General features: G+C 33.2%; 1 protein-coding gene across 4 annotated transcripts; it reads left to right on the top strand.

Moving 5' to 3' along the window:
• Window positions 1–8,411: 8,411 nt before the first annotated feature.
• LOC145089347 (uncharacterized) lies at window positions 8,412–13,026 on the top strand. Of its 4 annotated transcripts, none has more exons than XM_079027801.1 (7): window positions 8,412–8,625; window positions 8,758–8,817; window positions 10,465–10,615; window positions 10,699–11,199; window positions 11,393–11,524; window positions 11,629–12,092; window positions 12,199–13,026. In XM_079027801.1, the coding sequence occupies exons 3-7, from the start codon at window positions 10,516–10,518 to the stop codon at window positions 12,829–12,831; spliced, it is 1,830 nt and encodes a 609-aa protein (XP_078883927.1). In that variant the 5' UTR covers window positions 8,412–8,625; window positions 8,758–8,817; window positions 10,465–10,515; the 3' UTR covers window positions 12,832–13,026. The 4 variants fall into 4 exon arrangements, with proteins under 4 accessions (XP_078883927.1, XP_078883931.1, XP_078883924.1 ...); XM_079027805.1 differs by having other exon boundaries at window positions 8,412–8,673; XM_079027798.1 differs by having other exon boundaries at window positions 8,413–8,625; window positions 10,481–10,615; window positions 12,199–13,025.
• Window positions 13,027–16,897: the final 3,871 nt, after the last annotated feature.

Here is a 16,897-nt window from a genome sequence, read left to right as displayed (position 1 = left end):
TCCGCCACAGAGCCCCATGTGCAGCTGGATGGGAAATGATGTTTATGTCAAGTATGCAAAGTTATAGACAATTACAACCTTGTAATTGTGATTTTATAACTATAGAGGATTTTTAAAGAATATTATTTATGTCATGTATTTGAAGATGATTTTATTAAATTAGATGATTGATGTTGAATCAATTTTCATTTATTAATAATGTATTTATGATATTCATTATAATAACTTTTTGTTTAAAAAATCAAAAGTAATAAGTAATCATCATATGTATTTTAAACACTTTTAGGTTTGAAACTTTATTTGACCACAAACGATAAAAAATGTGTCCCCCTTATCAATTTTAAAACAAGAAAAACTTTAAAATATATAAATTTAAGAATAGATTTAGTGGGTAGATAAGTAAAAAAAATTATATAAATTTAAAATTAGATTTAGTGAATGTACGAATAGAAGTTCCAAAAAATGATATAAATTTTATTGATTATAATATTTTATAATTGTATTGTATGAACAAATTTATGAAAAAAATGGTTCTAAATTGATACAATTAAGTTTTAGGTACTAAATTTAATATAACTAATTTTTAGGGATTAAATTTGTGAAAAGTAAAGGCATATTGAAAAGTAGGAGATAATCATAATTTAAAAGTAATTATTATGTAATGAATGATTGTAGGGCTGTCTAAATAGCCAAATGGGGTGTCTCTTTAGCCAACCCCTTTAAGAGTTATGAAAGGTCTCGGATGACATGACAACTTTTAATGATTATATGGCATTAGAAAACCAATTTACCATATATAATGGAGATGGTCTTAGACCATCTCCAATCTACTTTTATTTTTTCTCCAAAAAATGAAGTAAAAAATAAGATAAATAATGTTTGTAACATCCCGAGATTTGGCAAGTATTCTCGAACCCTCTTCTATCATCACCTTGTCATTTATAGTCCTTGGGGTTGGAAGTGAAGAGCCAAGATAAGTTTAAGGGCCAAGTTTGCAAACTTGGGCCAAGAGGGAGTACGTTGCACGTACATAAGAGTACGCTAAGCGTACTAAGGTCGCACCTTAGTACGTTGGGCGTACACTTGTGTATGTTGGGCGTACAAATGTCAGGGTGAAACCCTAATATTTAGGGTTTGGGGCCTATATAAGTAACATTATGAGCATCAAAACCTCCCTTACCTCAGCCTCGACAGATTAGATTCGTCCTCCCCAAACCCTAGCCTTTCCTTTGTTTGTTTAAGCTTATTTGGTGTGTTCTTGAGTGCTTTAAGAGGAAGGTATTCCATCAAAGAGTTGGAGAAGAAGATCAAGCTTGTAGATCTGAAATTAGCTTGTGCTCAAGAAGCTCCAGAAGGTATAAAGTTCCAAACGTTATGCATATATGCATAGATCTCACCATTTTACTTTATTAGAAGCATTTATTGTCCCAAAAGCCATAAGGTGGTGCATGATGTGATTTGGACGAAAAAGGTTGTCCTTCTAGAGTCTTGAAGGGACCTTAAGTGATAAAAATGAGGTCCCATTAGCTGTATGTGTCCAATGCATGGAGAAATAAGGTCTTAATGGATTAAGACCAAGCATTAAAAACTTTATGGACATCCAAAGTGATAAAGTTCATGACTTTATGGATCCTAGGCATGTTAGGTCTCTGGATCTAAAGTTTGGGCTTAAGTGCTTAAGCCATTAAGCACTTAATAAGGTTTTGGCAAACTGTCGAGTATGCCCAACGTAAATCCAGTATGCCCAGCGTACTGGGTCAACCACCCCGATGGTGGTCAACATCTGGACGAGTACGCCCCGCGTACCAGAGGAGTACGCCTCGCGTACGTCCTCTGTTGGGCCTTTGTCAAATGGGCTTCGGATTTTGGGTTGTTTATCGACTAAATGGAATTGGGCCTTTATTGGACTTTGTAAATAAGATATTTTGGGCCCGATAGTGATAGTAGATCATGGGGTGAGGCCCAATTAGGAAGTTGGGCCCAATTTAGTAAATTGGGCCGATAATGGGCTTTATATATGGACTTTCAAGTTAAGGATTGGGTATTTGGGCCTTGGCCCAATAAAGAAAATGAGCTTAATGAATGGTGTGGGCATTTAGTCAAGAAGTTTATTTTGGGTATTAACTTAGTGTTTATTGTGTAATAGTTTGGGATTCCCGACGAGACAGTAGTCAGAGATTTACAGTATTTCAGCACTACTTGCGAGGTGAGTTATCCTCACTATATCAATAGGGTGTAAGGCACCAAGGCCGACCCTTTATGGATTGTATCCGGTTATGGCATGATATGTTTATTGGTTGCATCCTGGTAGTTAGGATGAGGTTATGTTTATGCTTAGTGACCTGGTTAGGCCGGTGTTCTGGTTATAGGGTGTTGCTATGCTATATGATTTGCTATATCGGTTTGATTGTTATATATGTATGCTAGCGTATGATAGTTATGTGCACATGTTTGTTTTGATTTGGGATGGGTTGAGGCGGTCCTGCTTTGTGCTAAAGGTCAACATACCTAGGGTAGACTGAATAGACTATCAACCCGAAAGGGTATGATAGTCAGACCGAAGGCCCGACGAGCAGTCTGGATAGGCTGAAGGCCCTGAGAGGCGGTCCAGACGTGCTGAAGGCTCAGAGAGCGGTCCAGAAAGACTGAAGGCCTGCGAGGCGGTCCAGTCAGGCTGAAGGCTCATTATGCATGTTGTTATGTATTTGTTGATATGATATGATTATGGTTACATAAGGTTGGTATTTTGGGGGAATTCACTAAACTTTCGGGCTTACAGTTTCAGTTTATTGTTTCTGGTACATCAGGGGATCGCGACAAGGAAAATGCGTGATCGTACAACTCTTCATGTTTTATTTGTGTTTCTGAGAAAACTCTAATATTAGATTATTTTGAAAACGAATTTGTAATAGCTACTGGTTTTAATTGTTTTGAAAAGTTTTATATTGACTTGAATTTTATGGATGTTACAATGTTTCATCTTCAACCATACTCTATTTTTACCCTGTTTTTATCTCTAAAAAGTATATTCATAGTATATTCCAATCTACCAACTTATATAAATTATCATATACACCCCTTCTACTAATTTGGTTTTAACAAATATATAATCTATATTTTTTTCCATTACAAAAATATTAAATAAATAAGATTATATTTATAATATTTAATTATAAACTTTTGTAAAATACGTTATCGTGTTTTAAAATTTCAATATGTATTTAAATTTTTATAGGAATTTGATAAACAAAGAACAAACTTTATATTTATAATTAATTAATATAATTTAATATACAACACAATATTCTAAGTATTAAATATTACATTTAATTATTAGTAGTAGATAAAAATAAACTAGAAACATATAAATATATAAAACAATAGACCAAAACAGACAACTTAAAGTTTATCCCCATTTTGGGGGAAATAAATAGTATAACACCATATTTTGTGTTATACTATTCATTCTCCCCCAAAATGGAGGAATAAATGGGATAGAATTCGAAATGAATGGGGGAAGAAATTATTGGAAAATAGGAGTTGGAGATGCTCTTAGACCATCCATATTAGGTCTTTCAAAAAGAGTCTCCAATGCCAATAAAACCAATCATCTTTCTATATCTGCAAGACTTGCAAGTGATTTTATGTTATTATTTTAATCAAACAATCATATTTAAATACTAAAACCAATCAAAATTAGATGACCTACTAATTTCTTTTTTCAAAACTTGATCAATGAGAATGAGTTGACGTTTCTTTGCAAGATCCTAAACTTACACTGATATGGATTCTCTTATATGTCCAACGATCTAGTTCAACACTTGTGGACGTCGACGGAACTTAAAACAAAAACATTTTTCATATATAATATATAACTAGGTGTAAGATTCATGTATTACATGTGTTAATTAAAAAAATTAAATATAAAAGTCTAAATATTTAAGAACGTTGGATTTATAAAAAAAATAAGAAAAATAATGAATTATTAAAAATGATTTTTTATCTTTTAGGTTTAAATAAATAAACAAAATAAATTAATGAACTTTAATTTAAAATTTTTGAAATAAGAAGGTAAGTCCATAAAATGATATGTAGAAAAAAAATTAATTTAAAATAACCACAAAATGACATTTGTCAAATTACATAAAAGTGTGACATGCGACAAAAGAAAAACATTCATTTATTATAGTAGATATAAATATATATTAACAACTAAAAAAAAAGACCTTTTTGTTATATGAAATAATAGATAAGATGGAAATCATCATTTAAATTTAGATAAAACATACTGAAGTTTCCAAGAATATTCCTATAAAAACGCATTTATATTAAAATAGTATCTTGCAAAAGCGAAGTAAGAAATACACTAGCGTGTGATTAGATTCCACTATCAACTAAAATCTAACTAGTATTTTGTTTTGTTTTATGAACGGCTACTACGCAAAATCTCCCAATTTGTTGAACATGAAACAAACATTCTTGCCAAAATAGTATCAAGAAGCTTCCTTGCTCATCATCTATGCTGGAAAGAAGCTTCCTTTTACGATAACAATTCACAAAGCGACATGATTATTAACTTTTCAAAGCAAATTATGTTTTAATGATTTTCAGCGTACTTATTTTTGTAATGTTTTGTTTTATATTAAGGAATTCATTTCATGTTTTAAGGATATGTTTGAGAATCTAAGGTGCTATTTGTTTTTTGGAAAAAAACTTCTTCAAACTTCTTATTGTTGTACGACACAGCACACACGTAACATTTTTCATTTAGTAGCTGTTGTTTTTCAGAAGTCTTTGGATTAAAATACATTTGAACGTGTTTTTCTTGGCGCAACACTTGTTTTGCCTCTTTCTATCTCTTCCAACCTCTTCTTCTTCTTCTTTTTTTCTTGCTAAAATATTGATTATATATTGCAGAAATCTTATTTCACATTTTTTGTTTATTCTTGTTGATTTTTTTATATTGAATAATAATAATTTTTAATGAAATATCATTATTTTATGCTAAAATATATTTATTTTTTTGTTAAAATATTATTATTTTTTGCTGAAATATCATAAATTTTTGCCGAAATGTCATACATTATTAAATTTTCGGTATTAAAAAACTATTTTCGGATTATAAAATCAGTTTATTTTAATTTTTTAATATCTGCAACAACATGCAGATTTTAAAAAAAACAAACACGCTTCTTATTACAGTCTGCAGCCGTTTGGTCAACCTCTTCTACTGCAGAGGGTTGCAAAGCTGGTCCACAGACTTTATGTATTTTTGCTTCAAAAAAACAAACAACACCTAAATAAATGATAATGAATATATTATGTTAAATGTTTCTTGTATCAATACCATAATGTGATCTCTTTTTATTTTACAATATTATGGTTTAGCTATTCAATTTATGAATTCAACCGAGGGAAACAAAAATATATGTGAAAATAATAAGACATTATAAATATTTTATAACTTTTTGGATCATTTGTTTGCATTTTAAATATGAGAGTCCATCTTTACATAACATTTTTTTTTTTGTTATAAACATCAATTTATATTTTATATGGTATTTTATTTATTTATTTATTATTTAGTTATATCAGACCATCTTGCAACAAAGGACCAAACTATCCAAGCTACTTCATAGAGAAAAAATAAATGTTCTCTCGATTCCACCTCAACCCCATATAATGGACACAATATACCACTTGAATTCTCTCTTTCTCTCTCTCTCCCCCCCCCCCCCCCCCCCTAGCTTGAACTGAGTAGACATGCAATCAACAACAAGACACCAACAAAAAAATTCTTACTTTTTTAAATATTACTTTACACCACCTAATAGCTTGAGAATGACCCAATAATAAAACATCATACATGTATCTTCTGGTTTGATTTACCGTGAACTCAACGAATTGTACAATTATCTAAATTATAAATCGTTATGATAAAAATTTATTGATTCCGGATCACTTCCTTTTAAATATTCATTACCAATAGGACCAACATGTCCTGAACACATGCGAGGTGTGCGACCATACATGGCTTGTGTCATTAGGAGGACTGGAATTTCAATCCATCACTAATCCATTGATCCGTCGCAAATTTGTCCCCATCTATTGATAATCCAAAATTATAGGGTTCATTTTTTTTTTGTTTTTAGACAGGTCCTTATAAATCAATGAAACAACTGTAAATCCCAACCAATAGACTCCAATGTTTCGTTCTGAATCCCAAACCCATAGACTCTAATCGAGGCATTACTTATATAGTAATAGTATAGTCTTGATTAGCTCCGGTAGTTACATATGATGCACTAAATACGATTACATAATAATACGTATACTAGTTGTGAGACTATGTATTAAATGAGTTAATTTTAAAAAAAAATTAAATATAAAGGTATAAATATTTGAGAACTTTGAATTTATAAGAAAATAAGAAAAATAATGAATTATTATAATGTAAATGTTTTTTATCATTTAAATTTAAACAGATACACAAAAAAACTAATAAGCTTTACTTTTGAAATTAAAAGGTAAGTTCATTAATGACATTGATATATCAATTTATTACTACATTTATTGCAATTATTACATTAAAATATTATGTAAAATTTTAAAAAATAGAAAAACTTATAAAATAATATGTGGAAAAAAAATTAATTCAATACACCATAAAATGACATTTAGTAAATTAAATGAGAAAAGTGACAAGTGGTAAAAAAACCCTTTATTTATTGGAGTAGAAGAAGAAGATTTTTAATAGATTAAATTAAAAGACTATATAAAATTGATCAATATCTTTTAGGTATAATTTTAAAAAATTTATTCTTAAACTTAGGGGGTGTTTGGATTAGGGGTGTGCACCAAACCGCACAAACCACCCGTACCGCATCGCATAATGCAGTTTAGAACTTTTGTGGTACGGTTTGCGGTTTTCAATTTCAAAGTCGCAGTTTAAACCGCACCGCACCACACACACACACACACACACACACACACACATATATATATATATATATATATATATATATATATATATATATATATATATATATATATATATATAAGAAATGATATTGTTTCATCCTAGCACTAGGATTAATAAAATAGTAATAATTGTCTGATTACATATTCGTAACAGTTAGAATGTTGGTATGGATAAAAATGAATATGTTAATTAGCCTAAAATTAATGAATATAGTCATGCAATAGAAATTAATTAACAAACGTACTATAGAAAGCAACTTGTTTTTGAGTTTTTTTGCAAAACATTTATAGTTTCTAGTTTTATATCTCAAAAGATCAAAAAGTTTTTTAGATTTTTCAACAATTATAAAATGTAGCAACTTATCAAACCACAAAACCGCACAAACCGTTCGCATAAAACCGCACCGCATAATGCGATTTTGAACTTCTGCGGTGCGGTTTGCGGTTTCAAAAAAACCACACCGTATAAAATCGCACCGCATAATGCGATTTTGAACTTCTGTGGTGCGGTTTGCGGTTTCAAAAAAACTCAAACCGCATATGCGGTGCGGTTTGCGTTTTTGACTTTAAACCGCACCAAACCGCACCGCACACACCCCTAGTTTGGATAGGGAAAAAATAGGGCGTTTATTGCTTATTGCTTAATCCCACCACAATAAGCAAATTTAAGTGTTTGGATAGGAGTCTTTAAAAATCAGCTTATTGCGGTAGGAATAAACAAAATAAGCAGATTTTAATAAGCAAGGAGGGAATGCTTATTACGTATTAGTCATTTTACTCATATAAGCTGTTTTGTTTGACAAACACTTAAAATGTTTATTGTTTATTGCTTATTCTCACCGCAATAAGCTAATCCAAACACATTTTAAAAAAATACTTATTCCCACCATAATAAGTAAATAAGCTAAAAAACTATTGAGTAAATTACACGAATGGTCCCTATGGTTTGGGGTAATTTGCGCGTTTGGTCCCTAATTTATTTTTTTAACTCGGAAGGTCCCTATTGTTTGTTTTTGTTACACACTTAGTCCCTACTGTTTGTTTTTGTTACACACTTGATCCCTATTTTACCTAAAAATACTATTATTTAAATCGAGAAAAATGTTGAGGTAGGTAAGATAAGATGAGAGAGGTGGAGTTTGGGGTGTGTTTATTTAAATAAATAAATAAATCAAGGAAAAAATAGTCTTTTTAGGTAAGACAGGGACCAAACGCGTAACAAAAACAAACAGTAGGGACCTTCCGAGTTAAAAAAATAAGTTAGGGACCAAACACGCAAATTATCCCAAACCATAGAGACCATTGGTGTAATTTACTCAAAACTATTTATCCGGTACCCCTTAAATTAACTCATTTTTATATTAATATATTTCGAATTACACTCTTTCCAAATACATGTTTGCGTCACAGGGTAACCACACGCGTTTAGAAGGATGATCATACTTGAGTTTCACACAGGAGGTTTCTTTGAAACAATTAAACCTTATTTCATGGAGATTTACATTTCATTCACAAATCCAAAAATATACTCTTTTTGGCTTCTTCAGTTCAGCTGCATTTCCTCGAACCTGCGTTTTATCCGTTTTATAAATGGCGCCGGTTGTTATTCTTCATTTTCTTAAAGCCTTCTGGTTTCAGTTATTGGTGAAGCTCTTTTTCTTCTTCGTTTTTCATTATCTACTTCTATTTGATGTAATGCAACCAATTCTTCTTCATCTTCTTTCCAAAGCCTCTGATTCCTGCTTTTTTGTTGATTATCGATTTCTTATTTTGTAGTAAAGCTCGAAATCATCGCAAGATCAGTAAAAGCACAGACATCTACCGTAATTTGACAAGGTATGTGTTAGTGAATCTAAATTTTGTTTGAATGTGTCAATTCGGCGATTTTTAACCTAATCAGGATTTAGGTCATGTAGTACGTGTGGTTTATCGTGTTCATTCATTGTTCATATGCTTATTGCATCAATTGTTAATTCCGTATATGTGCAATAACATTGAAAGGAAAGTAAACTGAAATTGGATCTAATTCTAGTTGCTGTAGCATTTTTGTAAGCTCCGGCAAGAATTAACTGTTCATAGACCATTAGAGGAACAAATATCCGTAAGCGACGTCGTACCACTGGAGATCAAATTGACTGCTACTTTTTTTTTCCTCTAATTAAAACTTTGCTTCCTCCTAGTAAATTGTTGTAAAGCGTAGTCGGATATTTGGATATGATAGATCATTAGGTCGTAGATTAAGATTCGTATTGGTAATTTTTGCGAAAGCAATCACATAATGAATATTAATAATAATTATGATATATCATTTTGTAGAAATCCGTAGATTGGTTTTGAAAAGATACCATGAGTCCATGACGTGCTAAAAAAGCATTAAGTTGTAATAGTATAGAGTTGGTTATTGTTAAGTCAGAAATGTGTTATTTAATATTATAAAATTTTGTTTCTGAAAGGCTTGATACCTAAAGGTAGATTCTTCCATTATTGACACTAGAGAATATTCATATTCATATAAGTAAATAATTATTTGTTTAATTATGTTGAGAATGATTTATACAATTATACAATGATAAAATATTTGTTATTATAATATTTTGTAATACTTGTTGATTGATAACAAAATTATCTAAAAAAGTGTTTTTTTTTTAAATCAATAATAAAAGATTTAAAAATTAAATACATTTCTTATTATTTTTAAGTATTGTTATGATTAGTTGATTTAAAAAATTTTACTTTGATTTTTTTTTTAATTTCAGTCATGATATTATTCAAAATATCAAATATTATTTGTAAGATAATGTAATATAATTTTTAATTTTATGTTACTATTAATTAATATTATTGTTAATTAATTTTATAATCATTCATTATATTAAAATGTTATAAAAAACTTAAGTTTAGGTTCAAAGTTTTATTTTCTTTGCATTTAATTATCTGACGTTAATCAACGAATCTCTAATCATTAATCTAATAAATTTGAAAATCATGAAAATTTCAGATTAACATGATACTAGTAAGTTGCTGTTTTTTTTTTTTTTTTTTTTTTTAATCAACCCCTTTAGAAAAAACTCGCAGTTAGTGATAGCTAATGACAGGAAGTGCCATAAAAAACTCTAGAATTGTTAAAAAAAAATATCTATGGAAATAAGAAAGTGACAAGTGCATATAAAAATAATCTTAAAGAGAAAAGCTACTTAAATTTTATAAATTTTGAAATGGTCAAATGTATAATGGCAACATACTTTATAAAACTTTAACATTAAATATCTATAGTACAATAGTGTATTGTATTTTTATACAGTTTTTCATTTTGAAGAATTCAATAGCCATTGAACCTGAAACTCATTAGATGTCATGGTTGAGTTTAATCAACCAGACATTCTACTTCATTAAGTATTCTATTAAACCATGCATTGTAGATGCTATTAGTTAGAGAAAAAGAGAACGGATCTGTGTTGTAACAACCATATTCTTCATCCGTAGTATGATACGTTTTCAGGGCCTTAAGCATTCAGATAACAGGGCTTAGTTCAAATGGGTGAAGCAAATGTCATAATCCACCAGCATCCACCACCACAACCACCACCACCGCCTCAACCACGTTATGATCTTCCTCGTCAAGATCTACTTGCCGGTAACAATACCCTCCTATAAATTCAAACTTCCTTGTACTAATATTGTTGGGAATCTTTGAGGCCATTTTTGTAAAATACACAGATAACAGACGAAGGGACTTCATCGATATCTGTGTTCCTTTATGTGAAGCATTAATTAAAGCAGACTGGCAAACCGCAAAACACATCATCGGTAGTCCCGAATACCTCTTACGTTACAGCATCAATGAAAACTGCGAAACACCACTTCACATTGCAGCATCAGCTCATAGCAACACAGACAGCATCGAAGTTGTTCGATATCTTGTGGGTAAAATGAGCAGGGCAGATTTGCAACTTCAGAACAGAAATGGAAACACTGCCCTTTCTTTAGCAGCTATAGCTGGAAATGTTGAAATGGCTAGAATTATGGTTAAGAGAAATGGAGACTTGCCTACTATCCCTAATGGCGAAAACATGATGCCACTTTATGTTGCTGTGTTATTTGGAAACATAGAAATGGCAGATTATCTGTATGAAGAGTCTCAACAGATGAATGCTCCTGGTTGGACACCTATTAATAGGAGTTGGGTTTTCTTGAAGTCCATTGAAATGGATTTTTTTGGTATGTATTTTACATGCCGATATAATAATAATACACAGAATGGGCCTAAGTTAGGCCCATTTTGTGCATTATTATTATATTAGTTAGGTTAGATTGTCTAACCTAACTAAATTAGTTGTATATTATTACATTCTAATTATAAGTTTTGCATATACCTTTAGTTATTAACTAATTTTGAAATATTCTTTTTCAGATTTCGCTCTAAAAGTATTGGAACACCACCCACTACTTGCTCAAAGAGGGAATGGACTATGTGCATTGGCTCGAAAGCCTTCTGCATTTAATGAAATAAAACCACATTACATGAGAAGCATCGTCAATTCAAGTATCTTTTCATTCTGCATTTTATTATAAACGAGCTTTTGTATGCCATTTTCATTCATCAACTTGGTTTCTTATTTGATTGTTGTGTTAATTTTACTTTTGCAGTCTTCCATTTGAAGGCGGAGTCAGTGGACAATAAAGCTGTGCATTTACTAAGAGAGATCTGGACAAGTATTGAAGAAAAGCCGAAAGCTGAAATAGATACAATACTCAGAGGCCCAATAGTTCTGGTAGATGGAAGGCAAACTTACCCCTCTCGAGTACTTTTTGTTGCTGCAGAAACAGGCAACACTGGATTTTTGGTTGAGCTTATCCGAAGATATCCTGACCTTATATGGAAGAGAAATGAAAACAATCAAAGTATTTTTCATGTTGCTGTTTCTCATCGTCATGAGGGAATATATAATTTGTTGTATGAGATTGGATCCATGAAGGCTTTGATAATTCCAGTCAAAGACCTAGAAGGCAATAATATGTTGCATTTGGTTGGAAAGAATGCGGAAAAAACCCGACTTCCACATGTGTCAGGGGCAGCTTTCCAATTGCAACATAAATTATTATGGTTCAAGGTATATATATTTTATATTTCTCTCAAATATTATCCATGTTAATTTATTATTCATATACATTCACCATATTGTATGATAATCTCCTATATATATGTTTGTGTTGTAGGAAGTGGAGTCTATGATACCCCCTCTTTACAAAGAAAAAAAGAACAACGATGGCTTAACACCATATGAACTATTCACTAAAAACCACAAACCTTTAGTAACCGAAGGTGAGAAATGGATGAAAGGAACCGCTAGTAAATGCATGGTGGCTGCCGCCCTAATAGCCACCGTAGTATTTGCAGTCGCTTATACAATTCCAGGTGGCTACGACCAAAAAACCGGATTTCCTATGTTTCTTCATAGCGGACCATTCATAGTATTTGTCATCTTGGATGCCATTTCCCTAATCTTGTCTTCCACTTCAATCCTTGTGTTTTTATCCATCCTCACATCTCGTTATGCTCAAGAGGATTTTCTTGAATCGTTACCCAAAAAGCTTTTGGTGGGTTTATCAATGCTTTTTCTATCCATAGTCACCATGATGTTTTCTTTTAGTGTTAGTTTCTTTGTGATATATCGTCACAAGTTCATTGTGATTGCAATCTTCATTAGTGTGGTTGCGCTTATACCTATTGTTTCGTATGCTCAACTACAGTATCCTCTTGTGAAAGACGTGTTTAGTTCAACGTATGGTTCTAGGTATCTCTTTAAGCCCAAGAAACCAGTGCTTTATTATCAAAATCCAAGGGTCTAGATGTTTAGTAGTAGTAGTTCTTGTTATTATTATTGATGTGTGTTTGGTTTGGTTCGGTTTGATAATGATTTTGTTTTAAGAACATGTAATGAAACTTATTTTTTATTATTAAAGTTTATAGTCGATTCTTTCATGTAAAGTATATGTATCTCACGTTATGTAGTTTTGTTCTTTCATTCATGAATATTCTTTGTATCTCTTTTTAGAAGTATTGAAATTTGGTTTATCTTTTTGTTTATAAACCATCTTCTCATAACATACACGTAAGCATCATAATTTAATTTTAACAAATTACACATAGAAACCATATTTAAGTGTACTGTATTTCATAATTGAATAGGCCAAGTGCAAATTTGTATTTCAAAATTCGTATTGATAATACTCATTATAGAAAAGTAGTATTGTAGTATATGTTATAAAAAGTAATACATTAAAATTGTAAATTTCTTGTAATATAAACTTAGGAAATATGCCTAAAATGCTTTTATGTGCTAAATGCTATATGTTTGCCATATATGAAATTGTTTGTTTGGATCTATGGTTTGTTGCCAACCGGATCTGGAAACCTTATGGGTTTAGGATTCTAAGCGTACGATTACGATATTAGGACTAGCATGTAAACGTTTTGGAGTGATAAGGAAGATCGAAATATCTATCGTGAATGAGGATCTAATTTCACCTTATTCGGTGTATAGATCAAGATGGCAAGAACAAGAAGCGGAGTTGGAAATGCAAACGAGAACAGGAATCAACCACCAGTGATTGAGCAAGCACTTGTTGTAGTTGCTGCACCTGAGCCAATGACGATGGCTGGAGTGCAAATGATGATTCAGACGATGTTGGATCGTCAGATGGAGGAGACGAGACGTCTGCTTCAGCTAAATCGTGAAGAACTGTCACTTCACGTGGAAGAGCCCGAGGTCAATGGAGGACACTCGGAAGGAGGTAACTTCATTGGGGTTGTTGGTCAAGCCAACCCACCGATTGTTAGGCAGATCAACCAAGATGGGGGAAACGATGGTCACGGATGCAAGTATAAGGATTTCATGGCATCCAAACCACCGTGTCTATCTGGAAGCCCGACACCAGTGGGAGTTATGGACTGGATCTCCGAGATGGAGAAAATGTTTGAAAGTTGCGAGTGTAGCAACAGGCGGAAGACCGCTCTTGTAATTCCTCTGTTAAAATCTGGGGTATTGAGTTGGTGGAAGTTGTTGGCTGGTTCGATGCCCAAAGGGGAAGCTAGCAAGATGTCTTGGGAAGAGTTCGTGGTGCAATTGAAAATGCAATACTGCTCTGAGCAGGATCTTCTGGAAATCAACAATGAGTTCCAAAATCTGAAGAAGGGAAAATTGAGCGTCACTGAATACGCTACAAGCTTTACAGAGAAGATGAAGCTTATTCCATACCTAATTCCGACTGAACTTTCCAAGGTCAACAAGTTTGCCAATGGATTACCAGCGGACTTTGGTCCAATAGTCAAGCAAGCAACCACTCTGAAGCCGCCATCTGGGCAGCCAAAAATGTGGAGACCCAAATAAAAGAAAAGGGTCTGGAGAGAGTTGAAGTTGGAGAGAAAAGGAAACATGAAGGATCTTCAATGATCAACAAAGAAACCAAATTCTCGAAATCTGGAGGAAGAGATTAAGCTAAGTGGTGTGAGAAGTGTAAAAAGAAACACTTCGGGAAATGTAGTGAGGAGATGACCTGCTACAAATGTGGCAAGACGGGGCATTACGCCAACAAGTGTGCGCCTATCAAGAAGGTGTGCTACAGATGTAACAAAGAAGGGCATATTTCTAAAGATTGCCCAAAGAAAGACACACCGCCACGGCCGAGGGCATTCCACATGCTCCTCGACGAAGCAGAAAATGATGGGAGGATTAAAAGATGAAGACTTCATATTAATATATAAAGTCTGTATCAGGAAGCATAGCCTGTTAGAGGCATAGTATAGGGCGAACTTGAACTTTTGTGTAATCATTTAAAGAAATAATATAAACCCTGGTTTTGTTATCTGATGTGTTGAATGATTGTATTATTTATGTTTGGCGACTTGGTTGACTGAGAGACAATACTTGGGACGAGTATGAGTAGGTGTGAATAGTAGTAGAGATCTATACTACTGGAAGCACAAGACTCACGCTTGGATCATGGGAAGTCACAAGGTTACCAAGAAGCTTGTAATTGAGTTCGTTTCTATTCAAGTATGTCGTTACCATTGTTTCGGTAATGACTAAAAAGATGATTGATATCCTGACCCTAGTGGTCATATCAAATTAAGTCCGACTATGATGAGTTTGTTACGTGGTTCAGAGAACCGAGTTCGATGTAGCATTTGACTTAAGTCAGAAGATTGAAATCAATGCGATCGACGGCATCGCGCTCGTTGTTAAGGAAGGTTGTAGCTAGAAATGTTGCATGTAAAAAAAATGTGATTATATCACATTAGAATATGAAGGAAGGTATATTCCATTTTGGAATTTGACTCTAAGAGACTTGAGTCTAAGCGTTTCATCATACGATGAGAGGTCTTTAGAACATGACCCATCAGTCTATTACAATGGATAAAGGAATGTATTTATCCTAAGAAGAAGAAGGAGTTCGCAATAAGGATTTATTTTGTAACTTGAAGGTTACGATTGAAAGTCCATCATAGTAAGAAGAGCAGATGAAAGACTGAGCATCATGGTTATTACTTAGGATGGAGAGATAATGTATGGAGTCAGTATACGAATCCTGTTTCGTTGATGATTCCGGGACGTAATCATCCTAAGGGAGAGATAATTGTAACGCCCGTAGATTAGGGCTAATCAATTTAGAGACAATAAGCATCAAAAATTACATTTTGATGGAAGATTATTTATAAGTATTAATCTTAACCAAGTTGTAGTATATGTCTCAAGGTTTCCGAAAATATAAAGAACGCCGAAATCCAAGTTATAACGAAGAAGTTATGACCTGTCGAAGTTTCGCGACAAAACCGGCACGACACAGCGCGACGTAAATAGTGAATTTACATTAGAGAGATATTTATCCAAAATAATCTAAATGAGAATTGAAGATCTCATCTATATTAGTGCAACGACGGAAAGACGGACGAAAACAGAGTTCAGATGAAGGAGTTATGAATTTCGAACGGAGTTTTACTGTCCCTGCCTACTAAAAATAATATATAAGTAATATATTTATAATATATAAAAAATAAAGTCAAAATTAGCCAATGGAGTCTAAACGAGAGTTTTAGAGCATAATCTCACCTTCGCGTCGATATAAAGAACGTCGAAAACGGAGTTCGTATGCGAAAGTTATGAATTTCTGAAGTTCGGGGCGCGAACCTCGAAGCTGTGTCAGAGACCACGACGTGGCAAGTAGTGCCACGACGTGGCAAGTCTGCTGACACCTCCGGGAGTCCCCGTATGTAGTGACGACCAAGCCCACGACATGGAAAAAGGGTGCCACGACGTGGCAAGGGCCAAATTTGCCCTATAAATAGATTTGAAGGGCCAGCCGACTATGGTTGCTCCATCCCTTCTCTCCCACTCCTGATACACCCTCTAAGCCCTATTTTAACCCCCCGAAGCCCCGGTATCAACCCCGAGACCCGAAGCAAGTCCTGAAGCCTGAAGATCCTGAGAAGAAAAGAGTTTCCGAGCCGAAGCTCTGGCTGCGAGAAGCCCGGTGTGCGAAGTGATCCTGATTTCACCGAAGAATACTACTCTTAGAGTTGTAGGGCAGTCTGAGCATCGTCTGACCAAGTGAGTGTGTGGTTACTTTCTTCTAACACATAGATATTAAGTATTTGCTATGAAATACGTGTTATGTGTTTATATATTGTTTGTTTATTTGAGATGCATGTTGGATGAATGTTTTATACAAGTTTGTATATAATTTAAACTATATATGTAAATTATATCTACAAATATGTTGGGTAGAACATGGGTAGATGGAATACTTGGTGTGTGATGAGAGATGGTATGAGTAAACCCTGGTGACTATGGAGTTAGCGCCTACTATTAAGTAAACCTTGGTGACTATGGAGTTAGCGCCTACTATTAAGTAAACC

Source organism: Lactuca serriola, chromosome 1 (assembly GCF_051521515.1).
Source record: "Lactuca serriola cultivar US96UC23 chromosome 1, Lser_US96UC23_V15, whole genome shotgun sequence".
In the NCBI taxonomy this organism is placed as follows: Eukaryota; Viridiplantae; Streptophyta; class Magnoliopsida; order Asterales; family Asteraceae; genus Lactuca; species Lactuca serriola.
The sequence above is the reverse complement of the archived record's forward strand: the minus strand, read 5'-3'. Positions and strand labels throughout refer to the sequence as shown.